Source organism: Ciconia boyciana, chromosome 3 (genome assembly GCF_034638445.1).
Source record: "Ciconia boyciana chromosome 3, ASM3463844v1, whole genome shotgun sequence".
Classification (NCBI taxonomy): Eukaryota; Metazoa; Chordata; class Aves; order Ciconiiformes; family Ciconiidae; genus Ciconia; species Ciconia boyciana.
In genome coordinates this window covers 75927490-75948204 of record NC_132936.1, presented here as the reverse complement: position 1 = coordinate 75948204, position 20715 = coordinate 75927490, and the positions used below count along the sequence as shown (strand labels likewise).

General features: G+C 43.3%; 1 protein-coding gene across 1 annotated transcript in view; it reads right to left on the bottom strand.

The window, feature by feature from the left end:
* FNDC1 (fibronectin type III domain containing 1) overlaps positions 1–20715 on the bottom strand; it is a 78559-nt gene that overhangs the window by 4595 nt on the left and 53249 nt on the right. Inside the window, exons 12-17 of the mRNA XM_072856195.1 lie at positions 18755–18820; positions 16634–16795; positions 14386–14616; positions 12864–12972; positions 4422–4501; positions 2286–2315 (exon numbers count right to left, since the gene is read on the bottom strand). Of these exons, the coding sequence (XP_072712296.1) occupies positions 2286–2315; positions 4422–4501; positions 12864–12972; positions 14386–14616; positions 16634–16795; positions 18755–18820 (678 nt within the window). The remainder of the gene's footprint in view (positions 1–2285; positions 2316–4421; positions 4502–12863; positions 12973–14385; positions 14617–16633; positions 16796–18754; positions 18821–20715) is intronic.

The following is a 20715-nucleotide window of genomic DNA, read 5'->3' as shown; positions in this document are numbered from 1 at the left end:
TCAACATTAAGGACAGACCTTAGCATTTCAGTCTGAGTTTTGCTGAGGTTAACATCTGATAATATGTTTTACAAGAGATGCTGCAGCAGATTAATGCATGACTTCTCTATATCCAGAAATACCACTTCAAGAACAAATGTTATAAAAAAAAATTTAAAAAGCAAGGAACTTGATAAAACCCTTCTAGGCAGTAGACAATAATAACTGTTACAATGATAAACAAATATGATTTCATGTACTGAACCACAGTCTTAAGTAAACAAATAGTCTCACTGTTTTTAGTAAGACATCTTTTCTACCTAGTGATACTCAGTTTCTTTTCTAAACAGAGCCTGATCTTAGGTCTGACAGTGACACTGTCTAAATACAGTCACTTACATTTTAACACAAGTAAGTGTTAAGTTTAAGTACAAAACTTAATCCTTTTGCTAGAAAACAGATGTTAAAAATTCTGCGGTGAGTAACAGTCTGTGACGTGAATTAAAGTCTATTCTTGCTATTTGGTTAGAAAGATCAAATCAGAAACGTACTCTTCTGTTTTGTTTTCCCACATTACATCAAAACAGATGAGGTTCCACTAACAGACAAGCGAGACCTTTCCTGGGGATCTCTGTCCAGAGCACTGCTGCAGAGGAGACTGCTTAACTGTATCACAAAAGAGTAAATATTCCTGCTGGCTTGCCTAAATGTTTGCTTTATACTAACCAAGACAATATAATTTCTTTTGAAATTCCTGTTGTAGTAATGTATATATAATCACACAAAAAGCTTCCAATGTGGTAATTGGTATTTTTCTCTGTAGCTACAGCACAAAGCCCTGTTTTTACTGTGCTGTTTTGAGGTGGTTTATAAATGAGACTGAAAGGTTTTTTTGTTAGGCATTCTTCCTCCCTCTCACTAGGCACATGAACCAAATCCTGCAAACACTTGCATGTGAGAAGCAAACACTGATCAGCAATCCTCAGAACTCCACCAGTTTGGATACAAACGTAACTGGACTGATTTTATGCAATTAGTCACACGGTGAAAGGATCGCAGGATTTTGGCCACAGCTTTCTCTTTAGAATAAAGCAATAAACTATCTATTTCTTGCATGCAGTTTTATTACTGTGAATAGTCTGCTTTTGTCCATCACTTTTGCCCACCTCCAAAAATCCTGAAGGATAAACTTAGCATGTCCTGTAAGAGCTGCGCTGGATGTTCAGAAGCTCTTCATTTCCACAGGTTCCCAGAGCTCTGCCACCTCTTTTTGGTCTATCTTATCTCTACCACTGCAGCCACACAAAAATATTTTCTCTTTGTCCAGTCAAAGCAGAAACTACAAGTGAAAAGGCCATCACCTTCCAAAACCTTCTCTCCATGAACAGACCCACAAGATAACTGACAGCAAAAAACCTGAAGGTGACCAGGGACATGGGAAAGCCACCACTCTCAGAGGCCTCCCACACTGACTGCCAGAGACATAGTGTGCTCGTGCTCTCCAATATCTGTGCATCACCAGAGACATCTGAGAGGACATGGAAAAAACAGACTAACAAGCGTAATAAAACATAGAAGGGAGACTGGACATTGGACATGACACTGGACATTATTTTCATGAACAAGGTAGTCAAAAAGCCCCAGAGCCAACCATTTGAACTGCTTAGGAAAGCTGATGGAGCGTAATAACTATGAGGTCTTTTTTCCTGCATCTCTTGCAAGACCACATGCTGCCTGGGGTTACCCTACCAGTGTACGTGCCAACAAGGGTGGTCCCCGCACCAGGAAATCAGCTCTTCTGACTAGGGGCTGAACTGGCTTATTGCAAATTTGGAAATGCAAAGCAAGCTCAACAGCTTCGTGGCATATCATTCGGGTCAGTAACAAATCCTTGAATTTTTTACTGTTTGTAAGGGCATGATGATCAGTATAGATGAGCATAACAGCCAGAGATAGGAAAACCTGATGCCCCTGTTCAAGCTATGCTCAGGCAACTGAACGACACAGATATGGAAGCAATATAGTTTAGAACTTACTACTAAGCAATTAAAGCTGTTGTACCAAGCAAAAGATGGGCCAAAATCAAGTGCTTATTCTAACATATCTTTACAAGATTTCCCTTCAAAGACCAGAATAAGGGGTCCTAAGACCAAAAAGGTTTTGTGAATCAGCACAATGAATTACTACCCGTTGCTGCTTAAAACTGCAACTCAAACTGTGTGTTAATATGCTTCTAACACCTACATTGTAACTGTTTTGCACAGGTTTTATGCACTTCATGAAAGAAACAGCAGAATAAGACTTACCAGGTGGTCTGACAATGAGGAGGGGATTGTCTAGAAGAATGAAACAAATAAAAAATTTAATATTTTGTTCCAAACCTTGTTTTATAATATGAAACACACAGTGTCACTCAAGAGAATGTCAGTTACAGAGTAATGGCCTTTAGCTACATTATGAATGTGGGATTTACATGTCTCATCAATTTGCAGAGCTAATGAGCGTTTGTTATTCCACTGTTTTTCTCAGTTGATGAAACTTGCCACAGCACTGTATATTTATTCTGATGCTGTAAAAACGCTATTGAGATTAGTACTAAAGTTCAACGCCAGCTTTGAAACAGATTTCCTCTTCTCAGAAAGTACTCAGAGCAGGAGCACAGTTTCACTGTAGGCTTCTGAATATATAGTGTAAGTTACACCTGCAGGCCTACCTTCCAAAAGGAAACGTAACCTACCTCTTGTATGCAAATCTCGGTCTCAGACATCCATCATGTTTAGTACAGTTGTTTCGTGGTATTCATAAACATGTGAAATGTATCATCTTAACTCTTTTTGTCATAGTGACAGAATTTTTGCAGGAGCCCCCTAGGCAGTGCAGGGTGCACTGTCCACTACCTCAGGAGCTTCTGCTCGCTTGAAATACTCTCTTTTTTAAAGAAAGAAAGATGGAATAGGTGTGGAGTAAGGATAACAAAACAACATGATCTAATGCATTAGCTTGTCTGTATTCATTGCATTGCAGTTTCTGTCACCTCTTAACTAGGCCTTATTGTGCACAAAATACCTGAAGAAAAAGCACGGTACTTGTCTACTGATGGGGAAGAAAAATTCCAGGGAGTTTCTACTCCTGGTTTGATGAAAGAGAACAATGGATTTCTCTTCTCTTCAGTGGGTTACCAGGGGTAAGACTGAATGTTTTCAATAAGCTGCTTGATCCTATGATGGCATTCTTTATCGAATATTCTCAACAGCTCAAATCTTTCAATTGCACCAGAAGAGCACTCTGAACAAACGATTTCTGTCTCTTCTGACCTACTCCATCACTGTAACTATACCATTTGGCTTTAGATTTAGCAACTGCTTTTGTACTTGTGTCAGCTGGAAAGCCACCTTTGGCCATGTAACAAATGAAAGATCAGTGCTGCAAATAAAACTTTTAATTTAACCTGTTAAATAAAGCTCACACGGTAGTTGATTTTGGATAGGAAAAATACGCATTCAGGCCCCTATACTGGCAGCCAGCTAATCAGCAAAACTCCCTGCAAGATACAGCATGCCATATTTGTCCAATGTTAAACATTATGCTTGGATTTATACTTGGAACTTCTTACTCCTTTAAAAAAATCTGAATATGTTATGCAGGACCACTTACTTATCCTGCATTTTTGTCTGCCTTCTGTGCAGACTTACTTCCATGGTTCTTAATGGAGCTTCTGAAGTGAGCACTACAGGGTGAAGTCAAATGACCAAAGGCAGAGATTGCGTAAACCCTGTGTCGTCAAAAGGGCAAAATTTGCAAGAGACGACAGACCGACAGACAACAGCTCAAGTAAAGACTGAAAAATTTGTCCTTTATTATTCAGTGGAGTCATTGGCTTCTGGCTCAATGGAAGAAGAAGAAGAAGAAGAAATGGGTAAAAATAGCTCATTTAACGTACTATTTTTAGAAGGGGGTGTTGCTCTTGAATGCACTCTTAGCCCTGTGAAAGAGCAGCATGCCTTGTCAAAAAAAGAACCGAGTACTTTGCCCATCTGACGGAACAATTGTTTCCTATATTTCTTCCAGAGACAACTGCTTCCATCTGTTCAGCTGTTCACAATTAGGAAGCTAATTTACTAAATGTTTGGTCAATCTATCAAAGACATAAAACTTCCCATTGCTTCTGTATTGTTGAACATTAGTAGTCTTTTGTATTTTAAATTCAACTTCCTGTTCCCCTGAAGCTCACTTTAATGTCACTTACATTTTCATAGTGGCATTAGGAGTGCATATTATTTTCCTGGCTTTACTGAAAACAAATAATCAACCTAAAAAAAAGCAACCTCAAAGCAGCAAGTTCAGGATAAGCACCATTATTGCTGTGCTGGTTTCAGTCATTGCCTTGCCACATCTGTTATTAGGAATTCAGTTTTGAGATGAAAATAAAAAGCAAAGCATACCAGATTCTGTGATAAATGAGACTGAAGAGCTAACAGGTCCATAACCAAAGGGATTCTTTGCTTGGACTTTAAAATAATACCTGAAACAAAAAGAGAGGGAAAATAAGATTAAAACATTGATTCCACCGCAATGGCTAAATTATAAATCATACTAAAACAGGGTGAGAATCAAACCAGCAGAATTCCACTGAGTTCAGGTGTCCTTTGCATTAAATTGAGTTGGATACTAAGCCAGGGTACAAGCTGGCTGTTACAGACAAATTTCTCCTTTTTGTAATTGCTCCCATGCATATTTTTGGATCATTTATTTATATCATCCCCCTTCCAAAAACCACACACAACTACATCCACTTTATACAAAACAACCAATAGCAATAGACCAAAAGAAAAAGTTGCAAGGAAATTAAATTCTGATCTCAGGAACAGTTTTAAACCAGATTAACTCCTACGAAAGCAGTGGTGTAAACCGCAAACTAAAACTGGATCAGATTCATATGAGATCAGAAGCTAAGCTTTTGACCTTTCTGTAAAAACTCTAGCAGCATTAAGAACACAATACTTGAGTAATATGAGAAAGCTTCACATGTTGCCTTATTGAGTCCCCCAAAGTACTTAAATCACATACTTAACTCGAAGCAAATGACTCACCATTAGAACTCCATTATTTGCTTGATAGAAGCAAAATTATCCTCACTCTTAGAGAAGAATATGTGTAAGCACATTTTTACTTCATTTCCAAATACAATGATTTTTAGTTGATGCCTACCCTGACATTTTTTTCCCCAGATTAATGTTTTCTTCTTTCCCTTTTATCTTTGTATCCAGTCCAGCAGAAAACAGTTAGAATGGAAGACTACTGTAAAAATTTCCAGCACAACATTTTTGAAGTGCCTGAGTTCAGGTTTTCCTTTCTTGCCTGCTTGCTCAATTTCATTCTTGTAAAGAAATTAACAAAAAAAAAAATTACTGCACCTCTGCAATAGCCACATAGCATTTGGATCTTGATTTAGCCTCTCATCCAAAAGCAGGCATCTCCAAAAGCTCCATACATGACCCACGTAACAGGGCAAGTGCTTACTTGCGGGGATGGTTGCCACTGAGTGCTGGATTACCTCCCACGGCAACGTCCCATCCGAGTGGCAGGCCTGATGCTCCTCCGCCGGTGAAAGTGAGCCTGCCCCCTTAAAAACACCGGGCTGCTCTTGGTGGCAAAGCTCTCCCCATCCTGCACAGAAACCTGCCAGTGCTGCTCCGCTTGCATGGCCCACACTGGGCTGAGACAGCGTGCTTCATAGCAAAGGCAGTCTGGTGTCCCGGGAAGCTATTGCCACCTGGCGCAGTTAATGCACCAAGCGTGGAGCAAGAGATGGCAGGAGCCCTTGCAACATAAGAGTGCAACACGTGGGTTAATGCCACGTGAGATGCTCATGCTTTACAGCCTACCAGGCAGCAGGAAAATTCAACGCGGTCCTGTTGCAGGAACTTTGCTGGTTTTAGTCTGCCACTCAATTGTTACTGTGTGCACTTTCCTGTACCATCAGATGTATCTGTTCCTCAAGGACACAGCCACAGAGCAGGGCCTGGAGGTCGCTCCTGAAAGGACCCTCTCTGGCCTAAGCACCAGCTAAGCACATACGAAACTATTCACAATGACAAACCAGAGGGGATCTGGTTGAACCAGCCCTTTGGCAAAGGTGAATATCTTTTTTCATTAAAAGGAATGCCTTTTTTCATGCAAAGTGAACTGTTTCACCTCAAAATCAAACTGATCTCTATGAACAGGCTGAAAAGAGGTGAAAATAACATCCGCTTCTTCAGCAGAAGGGTGGCAGTCATGTGAACACTGGGTTTTGCCGTGAACCAGCCAAGTTATCTCCAGGGTACGTGCCAGGGCATCTTGTTCACTCCGTAAAAATTACAGGTGGGCCCTCTAGGTGAGATCTATGTGGAAACTACAGGAATTGAAATATTCTGGGCTTCATCCGTGGCACGAGCTTTACCTCATATATGTGCCAGACCTGGAGCACATGCATGGTCAGACCCTGTGTGAGACACCTTCCCACCCCTGCACGGGGGCCGTGCCCCCTGTCCCTGCTGTGTCCCACAGCTGACACCAGAAACTGGCTCCACTCCTGCTTTCTGCAGCCAGTTCTGCCTGTAATTAATGACTACACAATGCTCACAAATGACTCATGGCTTTCTTTTAAAAGAGATACACGCTGTGGCAAAAAGAAATCACGTTAAATAGTGAAATTTAGCAAGGCTGTGCTTTTTGCTCATGCCTAGCACAATCCTCTTGCTGGCAGAAATATTTGCCCGTGGTTTTAACTATTGACCTTGATTTCTTGATGGCAGCTTCTGAGTGTTTAGCATGGCTGGAGAAACACGAGAGGGGAGGCGAAAAGCCTTCCGTGTGCTCCTCTACTTCTGGCCACCCAAGCAGAGCATGGCAGCCTGAGCACTGCTTTAATCCCCTGAGTTGCCAGTGCTCTCATGGGACACCTGCATCCATCCCCACCTCCTTCACCCACTCGCACCTTCTCCAGCTGGATCGGGGCAGGGGCCAGCGGCACAAGGCTGACCACAGGGATGGGACACAGGGCAGTGATTCCTCACGCTGGCTCCCAAAACAACCGCAACACAGCACAAAGCTGTACTGACTTAGCCCAGCGCTTGGCGTAACTACTTCAGAAGAGCAGGAGAAAAATGTTTTCCAGGCCACATATTTTCTGTAATGCTTCAAAGAATAGTGAAAACATCTGTATGGATGCCTGACTTCCCACTGCTTCCAAGGAGGTATAATTAGATACCACCTTCGTAACACAGTGGCACATTCTGAGCAAACCTTTCAATGCACTTAATACGTGTGTATTAACGCTAGCTTCAGAACATGCCCATGAGATATGTAAGTGCAATGATCCACATCTGAAATAGGAGAGAGCAGCCCAAGAACCTCGTGCACCTATTTACGTGGGGAAAAACATGCCGTTTTGTATCTAATGCATAATGCAGGAACTGATTACCAACGCAGTCAGGGCAACTGTGCATGCAGGTGTCCTGTTATGTACATAGAAGCCTGTCTGGGACACCTGATTGTCCAAATTGCCTGCCTGACTGTCTGGAAAAAACAGCAATGAAGTTATGAGTACATTTTTCTTCGCTAAATTGGAAAATTAGTTCCTAAGCCTTTATATACACAAGAAGCCTCTAGTCGTGCCAGAAAGAGAGCCAGGTCTCATGACTTGCTGACTTGTGATTTAAACATAGACGATGCTATGATTGCTGTATTAAGTATGTCAACAAAATAATGCAGTCAGGATATATTTCTTTCTCAGACATGACAAATGACAAAGAAATTGCCAAAGCCTTTCTAGGTCCAGGCATCTGACATTTTCATTGGTCAGAATCCTTCAGCTGATGAATCTGCCAGGAAATCTCAAATCAGTATAACGCAACTGTTCTTCATGACATAAATATATGAACAAAATTTGTAATATATAAGTTGATTGTGCTTTGATTACATTTTGCTTAGGCAGAATTGCAATGAATTGTTACCAATAGGCACAGAAGAATCACAACTGCAACAGATGCAATACCATTCATTGTTCATTTTCAATACAGACAAGAAAAAAGCTTTTCCTCCTAAGAATAAACCTCCTTTGAGATTTTATATACCACTTCTACTGACATGTCAAGAGAGGACATAGTAAACTGTAATGGGGCAATGAATATGTAATATTTTTATTCATTTAGACTATATGACTAATCGTATCACCATACCTGTCACTTGGAGCAAAATGATTTTATGACTTAATTCGAGGTGTCTCCCTTCTGTTGGAATTAAATAGCTGGCACTCGTAGCCCCAAAGTGAGATAATCACTCAGCACGCTACTTAGGGAAGCAGCTGTTTTTTAAAAAATTAGTTAGCTGTAAAATCCTTTTTCCAGCCCTTCTGAAGGCATGCGTGCATGGACCCCCAGCCCCACGCCCTGCCCAGTGGCAGGCTGGGATGGCAGGATGCCAGCCAGCCGTGGGACGCACAGCGGCACCATCCGCACATGCTGCAGGTGGCAAGGCGGGAGCCATAGCACCGCCACCGCATGCCAGCCACGGGGACGCGGGATGGCCGCTGCTGGACCTCCGTCAGCACGGGTGAGAGCCAGCATGGATGAGCAGAGGGTACAGGCAGAGCACGCGGCTGCTGCCTGCGGGAGGGGAACCGGCATGCCTGACCCGGTGTCTGGGAAGGGGAGGGGACGAGCCGACGTGACAGCACCCCACAGACCCACCGCCCAGCAGCATCAGTGGATGAGGGGGAAAAGAGGCTGGGAGGGGGTCGGGAAGGAGAGGCAGGTTTCCTCCCACAAGCATGTAGAGATGGCAGCAGGGGCTGAAACCCTCCTCCTACAACTGCACCATCCCTCCAGAAGAAAAACATGTAAATCAGCTGCCTGCAGGTTCCCAGGCTAGTGCAAAGTGTCTCCCTCCATCAAAAATTGCCTAGCACTACCTCTGTCATGAATATTTACAATTAATATTATAAGAAACTAGAGCAGAGCTGGAAGAGGAGCTTCCTACGCAGCTGGTGTGAGGTAGGTATGTGCCACACAGGTCTACCGCTTGCACAGGACAAGGGTTTCATTGACATCTTACCTCTTTTGTGCTGCTCTGGTGATACACAGCAGCCAGCTGTGGCTGATGCTGCTTGTTGGACATACTGCGGCTTTGCTTTAATGGAGATACAGAAAGGAAACAGAAATTTTCAGTGCATCTGGCCCCCAGAGCCAGAAGATCCAGGCTCTGTTTGCAGTTGCGAGCCCCAAGTAAATGTTTGAGAGCCTCCTATGAAATGCTCCGCATAACATGGAGCATGGAGATACGGTGGTAAAGGACGGTGTTTTAAATCATGAGACTGTCTAGCCACTCCCATCAGGCACTGACACAGCTTTCCTGCAAAAAGGCAGGAAAAAGCCTAACCATGCTCAAGAAGGAGACTGAAATGTTTATGACGAGGATTATAATGTTTCTGACTGCAGGAGACTGGATTTAGTGGTTGAGCGGATGCTGTCCAGCCCTTTGCATCAGTCTTCTGTGACAGCTGAGAATTAAGGTTAGGGAAGGGACATTGTCAAGACTGCTGTTTTTAAGATTTAATAAGGTTCAAAGTAATTTTAGCGTTTACATTCACATGTCACAAGGAAACAGCTCCTGTGCCCACTGAAGCTGAACAGAGTTTTGCTAATGGAAAAACTTCCACTTCTCAAATGGAAGTGGTTACACCAGGCCTCGGAAGAAAACTTATGACACGGGTTAAACATAGACTTCTGTTTTCTTTGTAAAACCTAAACACCAGGCAGATGTTTTCCAGGATATGTTGACATCTTCAAATCCTCTCTGGGGCTGACTTCTGCCAAGATGCCAACCCATTTCTGAGACGCTGTGCACGCCGCAAGATTGCACCACCAATAGCCCCTCACGGGATGCCCAGCAGTCAATAGCATCTGCATACACTAAATCTGACTTAATCAGAGATTTCTCACAAAATGCACTAACAATGCAAACACAAAATTTTTAGACTAACTTCAGATTTCACACCATATTTTCTTAGTTAGGCATGGGGTCTTTTCCCAGTGATTAGGGAGTTATTTTTAAGACAAAAAATATGCAGTCAATTCAGTCTGGATTTCGAGAATGTACATGAAATTGGCCGATACACACAATTTCTCTGTTGTAAAGAACCCTCCTCCTCCACCACAGACCCCACATGAAGCCTTTATCGCCTCCACAGAGCGTACAACAGAGGCCAATGGATTATACCATTCTTCAGCAAGATGCTGGGGAAATAATATGCTTAAAGCAAGCAGCACTTGCTTGAACCTCCCTACTTTGAAACATAACCTTAATATTCAACATGGGAATTACTAGGTTCATGGAGATGCATGAACCTATAACCTGGCTGTTCTTATAAAACTCCATTCAAATACAGCCAAATTGTGACCTTCTGAAGCCTGGAGTTAACGTATGTCTCCGCTGATGTATCACAGGTGGGGAGCTCAATTCCCACCAATTCCCCTGCACCAAGCATGGCCGGGACAGCAGCTGCAGGGCTCCTGGGGGCTGTCACTGCAACCGCTCTTTCTGGTGACCTGGAGCCCTTGAGATGATGGGCACAAGAAGCAGAGAGCTATCGCTGGCCTTCAACACTGTCCTTGGGGCAGCAGGAGAGGGAGACTTGACCGAAAGACAGTGAAGAGGTAAGGAGCTGCGGCTGGAAGGTGGAAATGGCAGAGAAGCAAGAGACGAAAGAGCCCAGCCGGGGCAAGCTGGGGCATACAGGCAATGCCTCCGTGGCCTGCGTGTGGGACAGGGTGAGAGTAGAGGAGCGAAAACTGGTGAAGGGGAAAAGGGCTGAAGATGTACAGGAGTCTGGGATGTTGAGGCAGGAATGGGGAGTAGTGGCAGGAGGAGAGAGGTTTAGGGAAAGGGTGTCCTCAAATCACAAAGACGTGGACGTACAAAGGCAGGAGGGTCTGTACCCGCTTCCCTTACCATCTAGGAACAGAGTTTAGGAGATCTCAGACCTCTTCCATCTTGTTATAACAGGTGAAACCCACAGATAAACCGTGCCCCATACCTCCCTCCATACATTTGTAACAACGATGTTTTATAACAAGGGCACTAGCAGATGCAGAGCATACAATTGCAGCTCTCTACTGTGCAAGTAATATTGCTTTAACGCACCATGAACCACTCTAAAGGACTTGCACTGAGGTCTAGATTATTAACCTTCAGAATAGGTTGCCTTTTTTTATCTCTTGGATATGTAAGAAAAAGCCTCATAAGGCGTGTGACTGACAGCACTGTAGACAGAACAGGAGAGGATAAGATGGCACGAAGTTTTTCCTGTAACATCTTATTTCTGTTTTTTTAACTCTTTGGGTGTCCTGTGTGTCTTTACCCTGCCTCTCCATACACCTTTTGCTTGGTAATTTCCTGGGTCTTTGACGCTGCAGGTATCCTCTGGTGGATGTGTCCTTTGTGCACCCGCCTAAGGAACTGCTGCTGAAGTTGCTCCAGTGCTGGCTCTCCCAAAGAGATGCCGTGTCCTCAGAACTCTTTGGTGGGAGGGAAATCTCCAGGGAGGAGACAGGGGAGCAGCACCCCCTTCTTAACATATACTGTGATTTCTTGGTACTTGGATGTTTCAGGGCCAGCAGGAGCAGCTGCAGGGGCAAGGCATGTGTGAGTCTATGCTAAAGTCAGGGCTGTGCGGAGAAGCATTGTAGTGTGGTCAGAAAACATATGCGGGGTCATATTTGAGACCCAAATGCTACACTGCACTGACTTTTCATGATTTATTTATTTTATCTTATTTTATTATTTAATCTATTAAGATTTTAGATGAAGGCCATGCTCAAACAATTCTCTGTTTTCTAGGTTGAGGTTCTCAATCAACTGCTTTTAACCCACAGAACCTTCCCTTCGTCTATAAATCATCTTGGAAAATCACCATACTTTAGGTGACATCGTTCTGTGTTGCCCGGGCACAAACCCTAAGTGCCTGTCCTAGGAGTGATGCTCTGATCTGTAGCTCGTCATCAAGTGACACATGCTAGTCCCAGCCCACAATCCCAGTGCATCTCCCACATTACCAAATACATGAGCAACACTTGCCACCAGTGTCAAGAGACTGTAGTCATCAGCACATGAAGAGCAATCACCTAGCCCAAGGCAGCACCAAAAGTTTTTTAGACTCAGAATTAGAGAGAAAAGTATGGGAGACACTGAGCATCTGTCAAGAGAAGTAATTTCACTGTAGTCCCTTTGTGGCCATTTACTTCCCCCCCAATTGCCATGAATTATTCCAATATCATGCAAAGCATGCATTCTTGTTCTGCCATTTCAGTGAGATTTTTTTGCAAGATAAAGACCTAAAGCTCCTGCCAAACTGACTTCTGAGACACTGCCACCAAGCCTTCTCTTCCAGGTCAACTCATGTGAACAGACAGTGAAAACAGACCAGAGAGCGGCACCTCTCTCCCCAGCCCTTAGGTATCAAATCTTGGCCACACCAGTATGTGGGAATGGCCACATCACACGAAGGGTATACTTTAGCATACTCTTCCCCCCCAAATTTGATTCAGTTATGCATAAGACCAGAAAATGCATTTTTAAAATAAGATTTTCTCTGTTACTGATAAGTGTTTTTGTATACACAGACATATATAGATGTACACACAGTCATCTGCTCCAGGGTTAATATGGTAAAGATATCACGTAAGTAGCTGTGCAGTTTATAAAACAATTTGCTGTCAAACAGAATGAGTAAAAACTAGATCAGATGTAAACACTCATACTAAGGCCAAGAAAAACGATTGACAATTCTCAAAATTTGTTTTACTTTCCTAACAAAACTGAAAAAGAGTGGATCAAATCCTTACCGGGTGTTGGGCTTCAGGTTCTCAATTGGCAAATGAGTAGTCCCTGCAGTCCTGGTTGACCACTTATTCTTTATAAAGTCATCATAGGATGCACTGTAAACCAGATAGCCTGTAAACAGGAAAGACAAATAGTTGTGAGGATTCTGAATAAATTTTAAATAAATGATATCCCTAGGTGTCGTGGTAGATTTTATGGGTTAAAAGGAGTAGAAGCATCATGAATATGAAAGTGATTCAATGCCTAACTCTCCTGGAAAATCCCAGGCACAAAAATTTCCATTCATTAGCTAATAATGATGGAGCATTACATCAGAGGATGGTACCCAGGTGTGAATTCTGATTTAAAACACAGGGAAGGCAAAAAGATGACAGAGGCAACCCATTCACTGTTTTAAGTGATACACTGACTGTGCAGAAACTAATATAGTTAGAAATACCAGGGGGTTTTGGAAAAAAAAAAGTTATGCAAACTGCACTCGGTAAGGTACTGGATCAACAGCCTTGACGAATGAAACGCTGTGGGACAGACACCACATAGCCTGTTCAAGTGCCACCTTCTCCCTTCCCAACTATTAACACTGCTTCGGCTCTGCCAGCTCCCACTCCTCTGCCATGGCTGTCAGCTGCAGAGCTGGGCGAGGCTTCTCGAAAACTGGACATTAGCACCAAAGCAGTGGCCTTTTCCAATGCTTACTGCAGAACTTTTGGGCCCATTGACAAACAGGGGTTGATTAATTTCTAAAATATTTTGGTTATTTAGTGTTTTTCCAGCAACTTTTGAGATTCATTCCTGAAGTCAGCTGGGCTTCTCTCTGGCTCTAAAAGAGTCTAAAGACATTAAAGGAGATCTAATTTAATAAATACATTTGTTTAACATATTACCCAGCCCTGAACCTCGCTTGTCAGACTGATATTTGAGCAAAATTTCAGTAAAACAAGGTAAGCATAGCCTGGGCCACAGCCTCCACTGGAGATAATTGACTCTGACACATTTTTTTCCTACAGAAAAGGCGGACTAGAAGACTGCCAAGCCAGAAGCCCCTCTACAGGCAGACCGCTCCCATGGCCACGCTCACAGCCAGGCAGGACCCAGACCGGCTCCAGCCATGCAGTCACCTTTGCTCGGAGCGGACTGAAGCCGAGTGTGAAAGATGCTCCCAAGGCAGGCTTGGGAGGTGCCTGCGGTGGAGCTGAGGGCACTACCTGCGGGCAGAAGTGCTCAGCTGAGCAAAGTGCTATCACAGCTACCATCCAGGCGAGAAGCAGTGCCTTCAGAACCACTGGCACAAAAGCAGTGCCAAAATCTTGAGATACCTGGACCAACATGGGCTGCTCAGTCTGGCACTGAGGGACAACAGAGGGACCTTTCTTGCTCCTCAGAAAGTAGCTCATCTCCCTCAGAAAATTGCAGAGGAGTGAGAACTTCATGAGTCGTTGGCTCGGTTTAAGGTAAAAATGGTCATTTAAGAAAACCTTCCCCTTCCCCACTACCCCATCAGGAGAGCAACCCTCAGGAGAGTACCTGTTACCATGTCTCCTCGAACAGGTTTGTCCCAGTCCACGATGACAAAGGAGTGACAGCCTTCGACTGCCACGACAGTGATGTTGTGAGGGGCTGTCAGGGGACGCAGATCTTTCTCTCTGAGGTCATTAGGGATGATTTCATCAAGGCTCTCCACTTGGAAGTGCTCCAGGGCCTCTGTCAAGGAGCAGGGGGCTGCTGGATCTTTATTGAGATAGGTCACATAAGGAGCTGGAAGAGACAGGGAAGGGTGGCATTTAGTTAGCAGTTTGTAGGTACCACAGAGTAGCACACAGGCTGGCAATTTCCTGAAAAGAAGAGTCAAGTTTTGTGATACATTTTAAAATTCCTCCCCTTCCAGCCCAGAGACAGTTCACTGCTGCTAACAAAGCATGGCTCGCACCCAATTTGATTGATGAGCAGGGGGAATGGGACACCAATATTCAGGTCTACCCCACACTCACAACTGTACCCAATTATGCAAAGACAGAAGGATTGCCTTTGCTACGAGAGGCAGAAGAGAGCGGTCTGACCGCAGGACCCTCTGCACACTACCTCCAGCTGCTCTGGAAGATGGGGTGAAAACTTCACCCAAACTCTCTGCCTTTCCACAGGTGGGAACAGATCCCTGCCAGGGCCTTAGATCATCTAAGACTTTACGGGTCTAAGTGGTGGGTTCTTACACAAACATCCTGAAGCTGGAGTGAAACAACACGGGGAACAAGAAGTAATTCCAAGGTGAAGTCTGACCAGGTTAAACGAAGAGATTATTGCTGTGGTCCACTGGGTACTAAGGGACCAGGAGTCATGAGTCCCTACCTTCCAGGCATGTGCTCCCAACCTGTAACTTCTATTTTTAAAAGCTTTATACTGACTAGAATTGTTCTTCAGTTCAGGAAAAGATTAAACCATCTTTTTATTGCCTTAAAAGTCACTGTAACATTAAAGTAAGGACTATAAAACTTGCTTTGGAAATGTTTATTCAGTTGCAATAATACAATTCATTGAAATGGTAATATTATTTCCCTAGTGCCTTGAAATGTTCATAAACCAACATTTCTTGGTTTATCTTATTGGATTTCATGCCCTAAAGGGATTTTTTCCAGATCTTGCAATGAAGTTAATTTTAGCCTCTCCAGCTAAATGAATCAAGAAGCACTGTCAGTGAGAGAGCCGAATAGAAACATCATGAAATTGTTTGGACAGGGAAACTGAAGATGCACTGGAAAAAGTCTTGGCATATATAAAAACAAATCTTTTACTCCAGCAGCAGAACTCCACTCTAAGCCACGTGAAGCTTGTGGATATTGGAAGGGAAGGCAAGACATGAGTCAAAGCTGACTCTCCATCCCCTGAACTCCCATCTGAAATGCCAGGTAGAGCCAGCAGCTGACTGACCTCAGTTCAGATGCCAGAGGTTTGTAAAGGGCTGCAAGGGGGTCACCAGTCTAGGGTGGAGGCTGGAATGCAGTGCCCTACCACCTCCAAATCCCTCCAGTCTGGCCCCCCGTTGCTTCTCTGACGAAGAAGCAGAACAGCTCTGAAGTCAGAGCTGCAACACCTACCTACACACTTGAATGTCTCACATACACAGGAGCCAGCCTCACGGCTCATGTCAATGTATTGGGGGTTCCTTCACCAAGTTCCTTCTACAGAGCAAAGATAAAAATAGCAAAGCCAAATCTATCTCTGCTGGTTTTACTTTTTGGAAAGTTCATATCCAAAATACTATTCATTCTTTGACGTTGAAGCACACCTTTGACATACATGCTTGTGCATGGTGGGTGAAATCACTGGGGTTGCATAGGTCAGTGGAAAAGAATTAGGTCCCCCAGAGGAAGACTCATACCTACATGGAGACTTACACTGATTGAACCACTGGTGTGAACTTAAAATGATGCAGTTGAGCTGAACGGAGCACCAGAGTAGACACTCTTGCTCTCTTACTGACTTCACCTAAACTGAACACAATGCAGAATACAAAGCAGAGCACTTACACTGAAAGAGTACAAAGAGGTTTGCATTGTTTCAACAAAATCGTTGTGGTTCCACACATAGACGTGCAACCATTGAAACTATGAACAAAGTACTGCTGTTTGGGTTTCCCAGGTGGCAGTCCTTACAAGGACCACACACTAGTCTGTTGGACGTATTTGCACAATGGTCTCAGCTTAAGGGCTGACCTTGCTAGAACAAGAATTCTTTGCAGCACAAGTAGTAAGCTACATAAACCAGAGGACATCCTTACCAGTGAACCGTTTCTTCCCAGCAATATCATATTCTGACACAGGGCCGGTGCCAACAACACTAGTCTCTGGATAGACAACGTCTGATTCTGTTGTTGTAGAAGCAGTGGTGGTGGTGACAGTGGTGGTGGTTGGTGGCAAAGTGCTCTCAAAAAACTCGTAGTCTTCAGAGGAAACATAAGATGAAAATGTTAGCTTGCTTCATGTTATTTTGGCTTAACTATGAGAAGGGAAACATTTCTGTCACCAGCCACAGTCCCAAAGGAGTGCCACACACCCTGCCCTAGCTGCCGCACGCTCCTTACGAGCCTCTAAGTCAGGGTCGGTCACACCTCAGCCTTGCAAAGGTTTCTACCAAACTGATGGACAGTGAGCACAAAGTCTTTGCCTTAGAATACTAGTGTCATTGCTGATTTAGACCTCGCTTCCACAGGTAAAAAGGATGACAATAAAAAAATGTATTCATACAGCAATATCCTGAACATGCTTCATCTGCCACCTCCCCTCACAACCCCCAAGACAGCACAGTAATTGAATTCCTGGCCACAGCCCTCAGATGCCAAAGGAAGGAGATAAGGGAGTGAAAAAACGGCTTTTTAAGAAAACCCTGCGTCACTATTCTAAAATGCTAGAGCTGGTTCATACCGCTCTTAAACCTTCCTGCAGCTTAAGAGGTGTGGAGTCTTGTACTTGCCATCCGTGGGCCTGTTAGGGCCATCAGGGAAGGCAAACCGGCCCACATGAATTCCTGATTCCTGATATTCAGTCTTCCTTGATATTCAGTCCTATAAAATCCAGTGCTCTTTGAAAAGCTACTGCATTACCAGATTGACACAAGAAAGGCAGGGAAAGAAGCACTTCTTTCCCTGTCCCATACAGGCTGTGGGACTCGGCTCATGGCTTTGAGTGTTTTCAGCTTAAACTGCTAAAGCATTTGTTTTCTGCAGGTGACCTGCACCTAAGGGAAGGCCTGGCAAAAGACCTGTGCACTGAGGATATTTCGCTTTCATGGGGAGGCAAGGAACATGGGATGTAGGACTTGTGCAGTTTTTAGTTCATCCTCTCCTTCTCACATTCTAAATGTTGGCCTCAGTATGAAGTGATCGGAATAAAAAGCACAAAGTCTATGATATCTTCCTCTCAGTTGCTGCACTCTCTTTTTAAATGTTTTTCAGTTGTTGTTGTTGGTTTGACTTAAGATCCCAGCACTGCATCCACAAAGAAAAAAACTTTTATTATTCTAGAGCCATAAATTGTCCTAAAAATCTTTGAGTTTAACAGAGGTCTGTATTTATCCGCTTTAATATGCAGGGGTAGGAGCAGGAATCTGATTCAAAGTAGCAGAACATCAGAAGTCACTGATGGCAGAAAGTGAATGCTAGTTTTTTTTGAGCATTTTTGAGAATTTGCATTCCCTACACAAACTTATAATTAAATGCTGGGACTTGAAGCTTCCTCTTCAGTTAAGTTTTGTGTGTCCTGTATGATAATATCAAGATGGCATGAATATAACTGCAAAAATCTTTCCCTCTTCTCCTTTTATCTGATTTCAAATCTCTTTGATTTAAACTCCACGTGAATTCAGCAGATTAATTATTTTATATGTAGGTGATCTCATTCAGTATGAGCATGTTTTATAGTCTAAATGCAGACTACACATCAAAAAAAAAAAAAAGACATAAAAAATATATTCACAGTGCTGCAGAGTGCTAAAAACTCACTAAGGTATTTCAAGTTTCCAGGGCTCAGATGTTATTTGGATTTTCTATTTTAGAAGAGTTCATTGACTTTGACTGAGCTGGAGTTAGAAGTTGTACTGGAGAAAGTAAATCTACGACTGAAGCGGTATGACCCAGCTCTGAATGTAATTTATTCCCACAATAGGTTCCTGTTAGATTGCAGGACCAATAGAAAGGGACTTTCACATCCAGAAACAGTTGGTTTTCCACCCTTGCTCTCCACAAGTGACGCAGGGCTCTGGAAAGCTTTTCTGGCTCACCACTACTTGCTTAAGCTCCCATTCACCAACCTGCCCCCTCAAACCCAATCCCAAAGAAAGAAGACAGGGAAAAAAACAACCCCAAACATGCCACTTGCGATAGACTTTTACAGTTAAACAGTACCATCATCATATATCACATATGCCTCTGGAGTTGCTGTCACATCTGAATCCAGTCCTGAGAACGTATCTATTGAAGAAAGAAAAAAATGCTATAAGAATTCAATGGCCTCATCCCTCCCTCCTAGTAAAATACTTCTGGAATAAAGTTTAAAAGAAAAATCTTTAGCCAGTTGATTTGTAAAGAAATAAAATAACTGCCTGTTTCCAGATAACACAGTGACAGTCCGCTCTGCATATTTAGAATAACAGATGAGTAGCTAACTGCAGTAGCCAGGAGTTTTGCTGGGAGAAAATGGGTTCAGGGCTGCTACTCCAAATCCAGAGTAATGCACCTTGCAGGAGCTCTGCCCTGGGGCCCAGCAGCTCTGGAGCAAAGCCAGGCTGCCAGCAACCGCGTAACGCTCAGGTCAGGATCTGACAACATTTTATAGTCGCAGGAGCAGCAAATGTGAGAAATTCAGATGCAAAAAAACAACCAAGCAATTCAAATAAACTGAAAACTTGTATTCAAATATTTTTGCGGGGGAATAAAAATCAAACAACCTACCAGCCATGAGCCACGACATTTACAGACTGTGTCTATGCTAGCAAGTAATGCAGCCCAAAAGGAATGGATTTGTAGAATGAAGTAATTGGTGCTGGATTTTCCGGGGTTCTGCTTCGCACTAGCACTAGTCTGATCCTGTGGACTGAATGTCCATTACAGGTTGGGGCACATACGTGTCATCCTGAAGCACTGCTTCTGCTTTAGTTTCATCCAACAGGAATTCAGTTTGTGCACACCAAGATTGCTCCACGATGCAAACAAAAGCGTAGCAAGAAGAGATGATTGTGAGGTGCACATCAAGAACACTCTTCCAATCTGCCCCAAAAACCAATGCAAATGCACCCACAGACTTCCCAGATGCCTATCCCTACATGTTACCTCAATATCGCTGCAGGTCATGTATCCAGCACCAGATACATCAACCACCAAGTACCTCATCTTGTGAATCCTGGAGGCTTCCCTGCATGCTCTGAGAAATGCATTTCTCCACATGTTATTCAGGGAAGTCAAAGAATACACAAAGCTCAGATCAGCCATGAGAAGCAATGCAAACAAAGCAAAAGCATTGTGCTGGAACCCACTGAAGGCACAATCAGAAGTCTTCAATGAAATGCTGGGGCTGGGGAGAGGCCAGTGTGTGAATACAGACAAGAGGCAGACAGCTTTGACCTCAGGATACTACACAGAAACTGGTAATGTTCCTGTAACACTAGGTATGAAAGCAAAAATGTTATTGTTTACTAAGCCAGTAACACAAACAATGCAAAATTTCAACTGCCAATGTCAAATAGTTCACAAGTATAATCTGTATGATATATTTTCATTTTGCAGGGGTTTCTTTATTTAGAACCGACAATTATTGTACAAGACTGATTTTTTTTCTACTACAATAACTTTCTTTTAAAAATACAGTAGTGATTTTAATGCCAAAATAAGCTTCGAAAACACAGGAAATGGGTTAATTCTTGTCAGACTTTCATATAGCAAAATCTGGCATTTTCTCATGGTAGACTTCTGCAGCCACTCTTCAGGAGATCATCCACTTGGAAGCCACATGACTTCTCTGAGGGTAGTCAGTGACAAAGTAGATCCTTTGCTGAGTTCTGCAGATCTTCTCGCCACAGCTGGCCAGCATCAACCAACGTCTATAATGTGTGCACTTACCTTTGACTACCTCCAAGCAAACAAGAGGCTCAGATATGCAGAAATCTGAAGTCCTTCATGGGCAGATTTCAATTCATTCACACCTATTAGCTAGTCAGCCTTTGGCCTTCGTACATTCCAGCAAAAACAAATTTTATTTTCTATTTTTGTACTTGTTCAGTCTCTTCTACTGTGCTTCTTTAGCATTAGCTGTGGCATGGCAAAAATAGGGGTATTTCCCAAAAGATCTCTCACTTTATAATTTTCTGTGC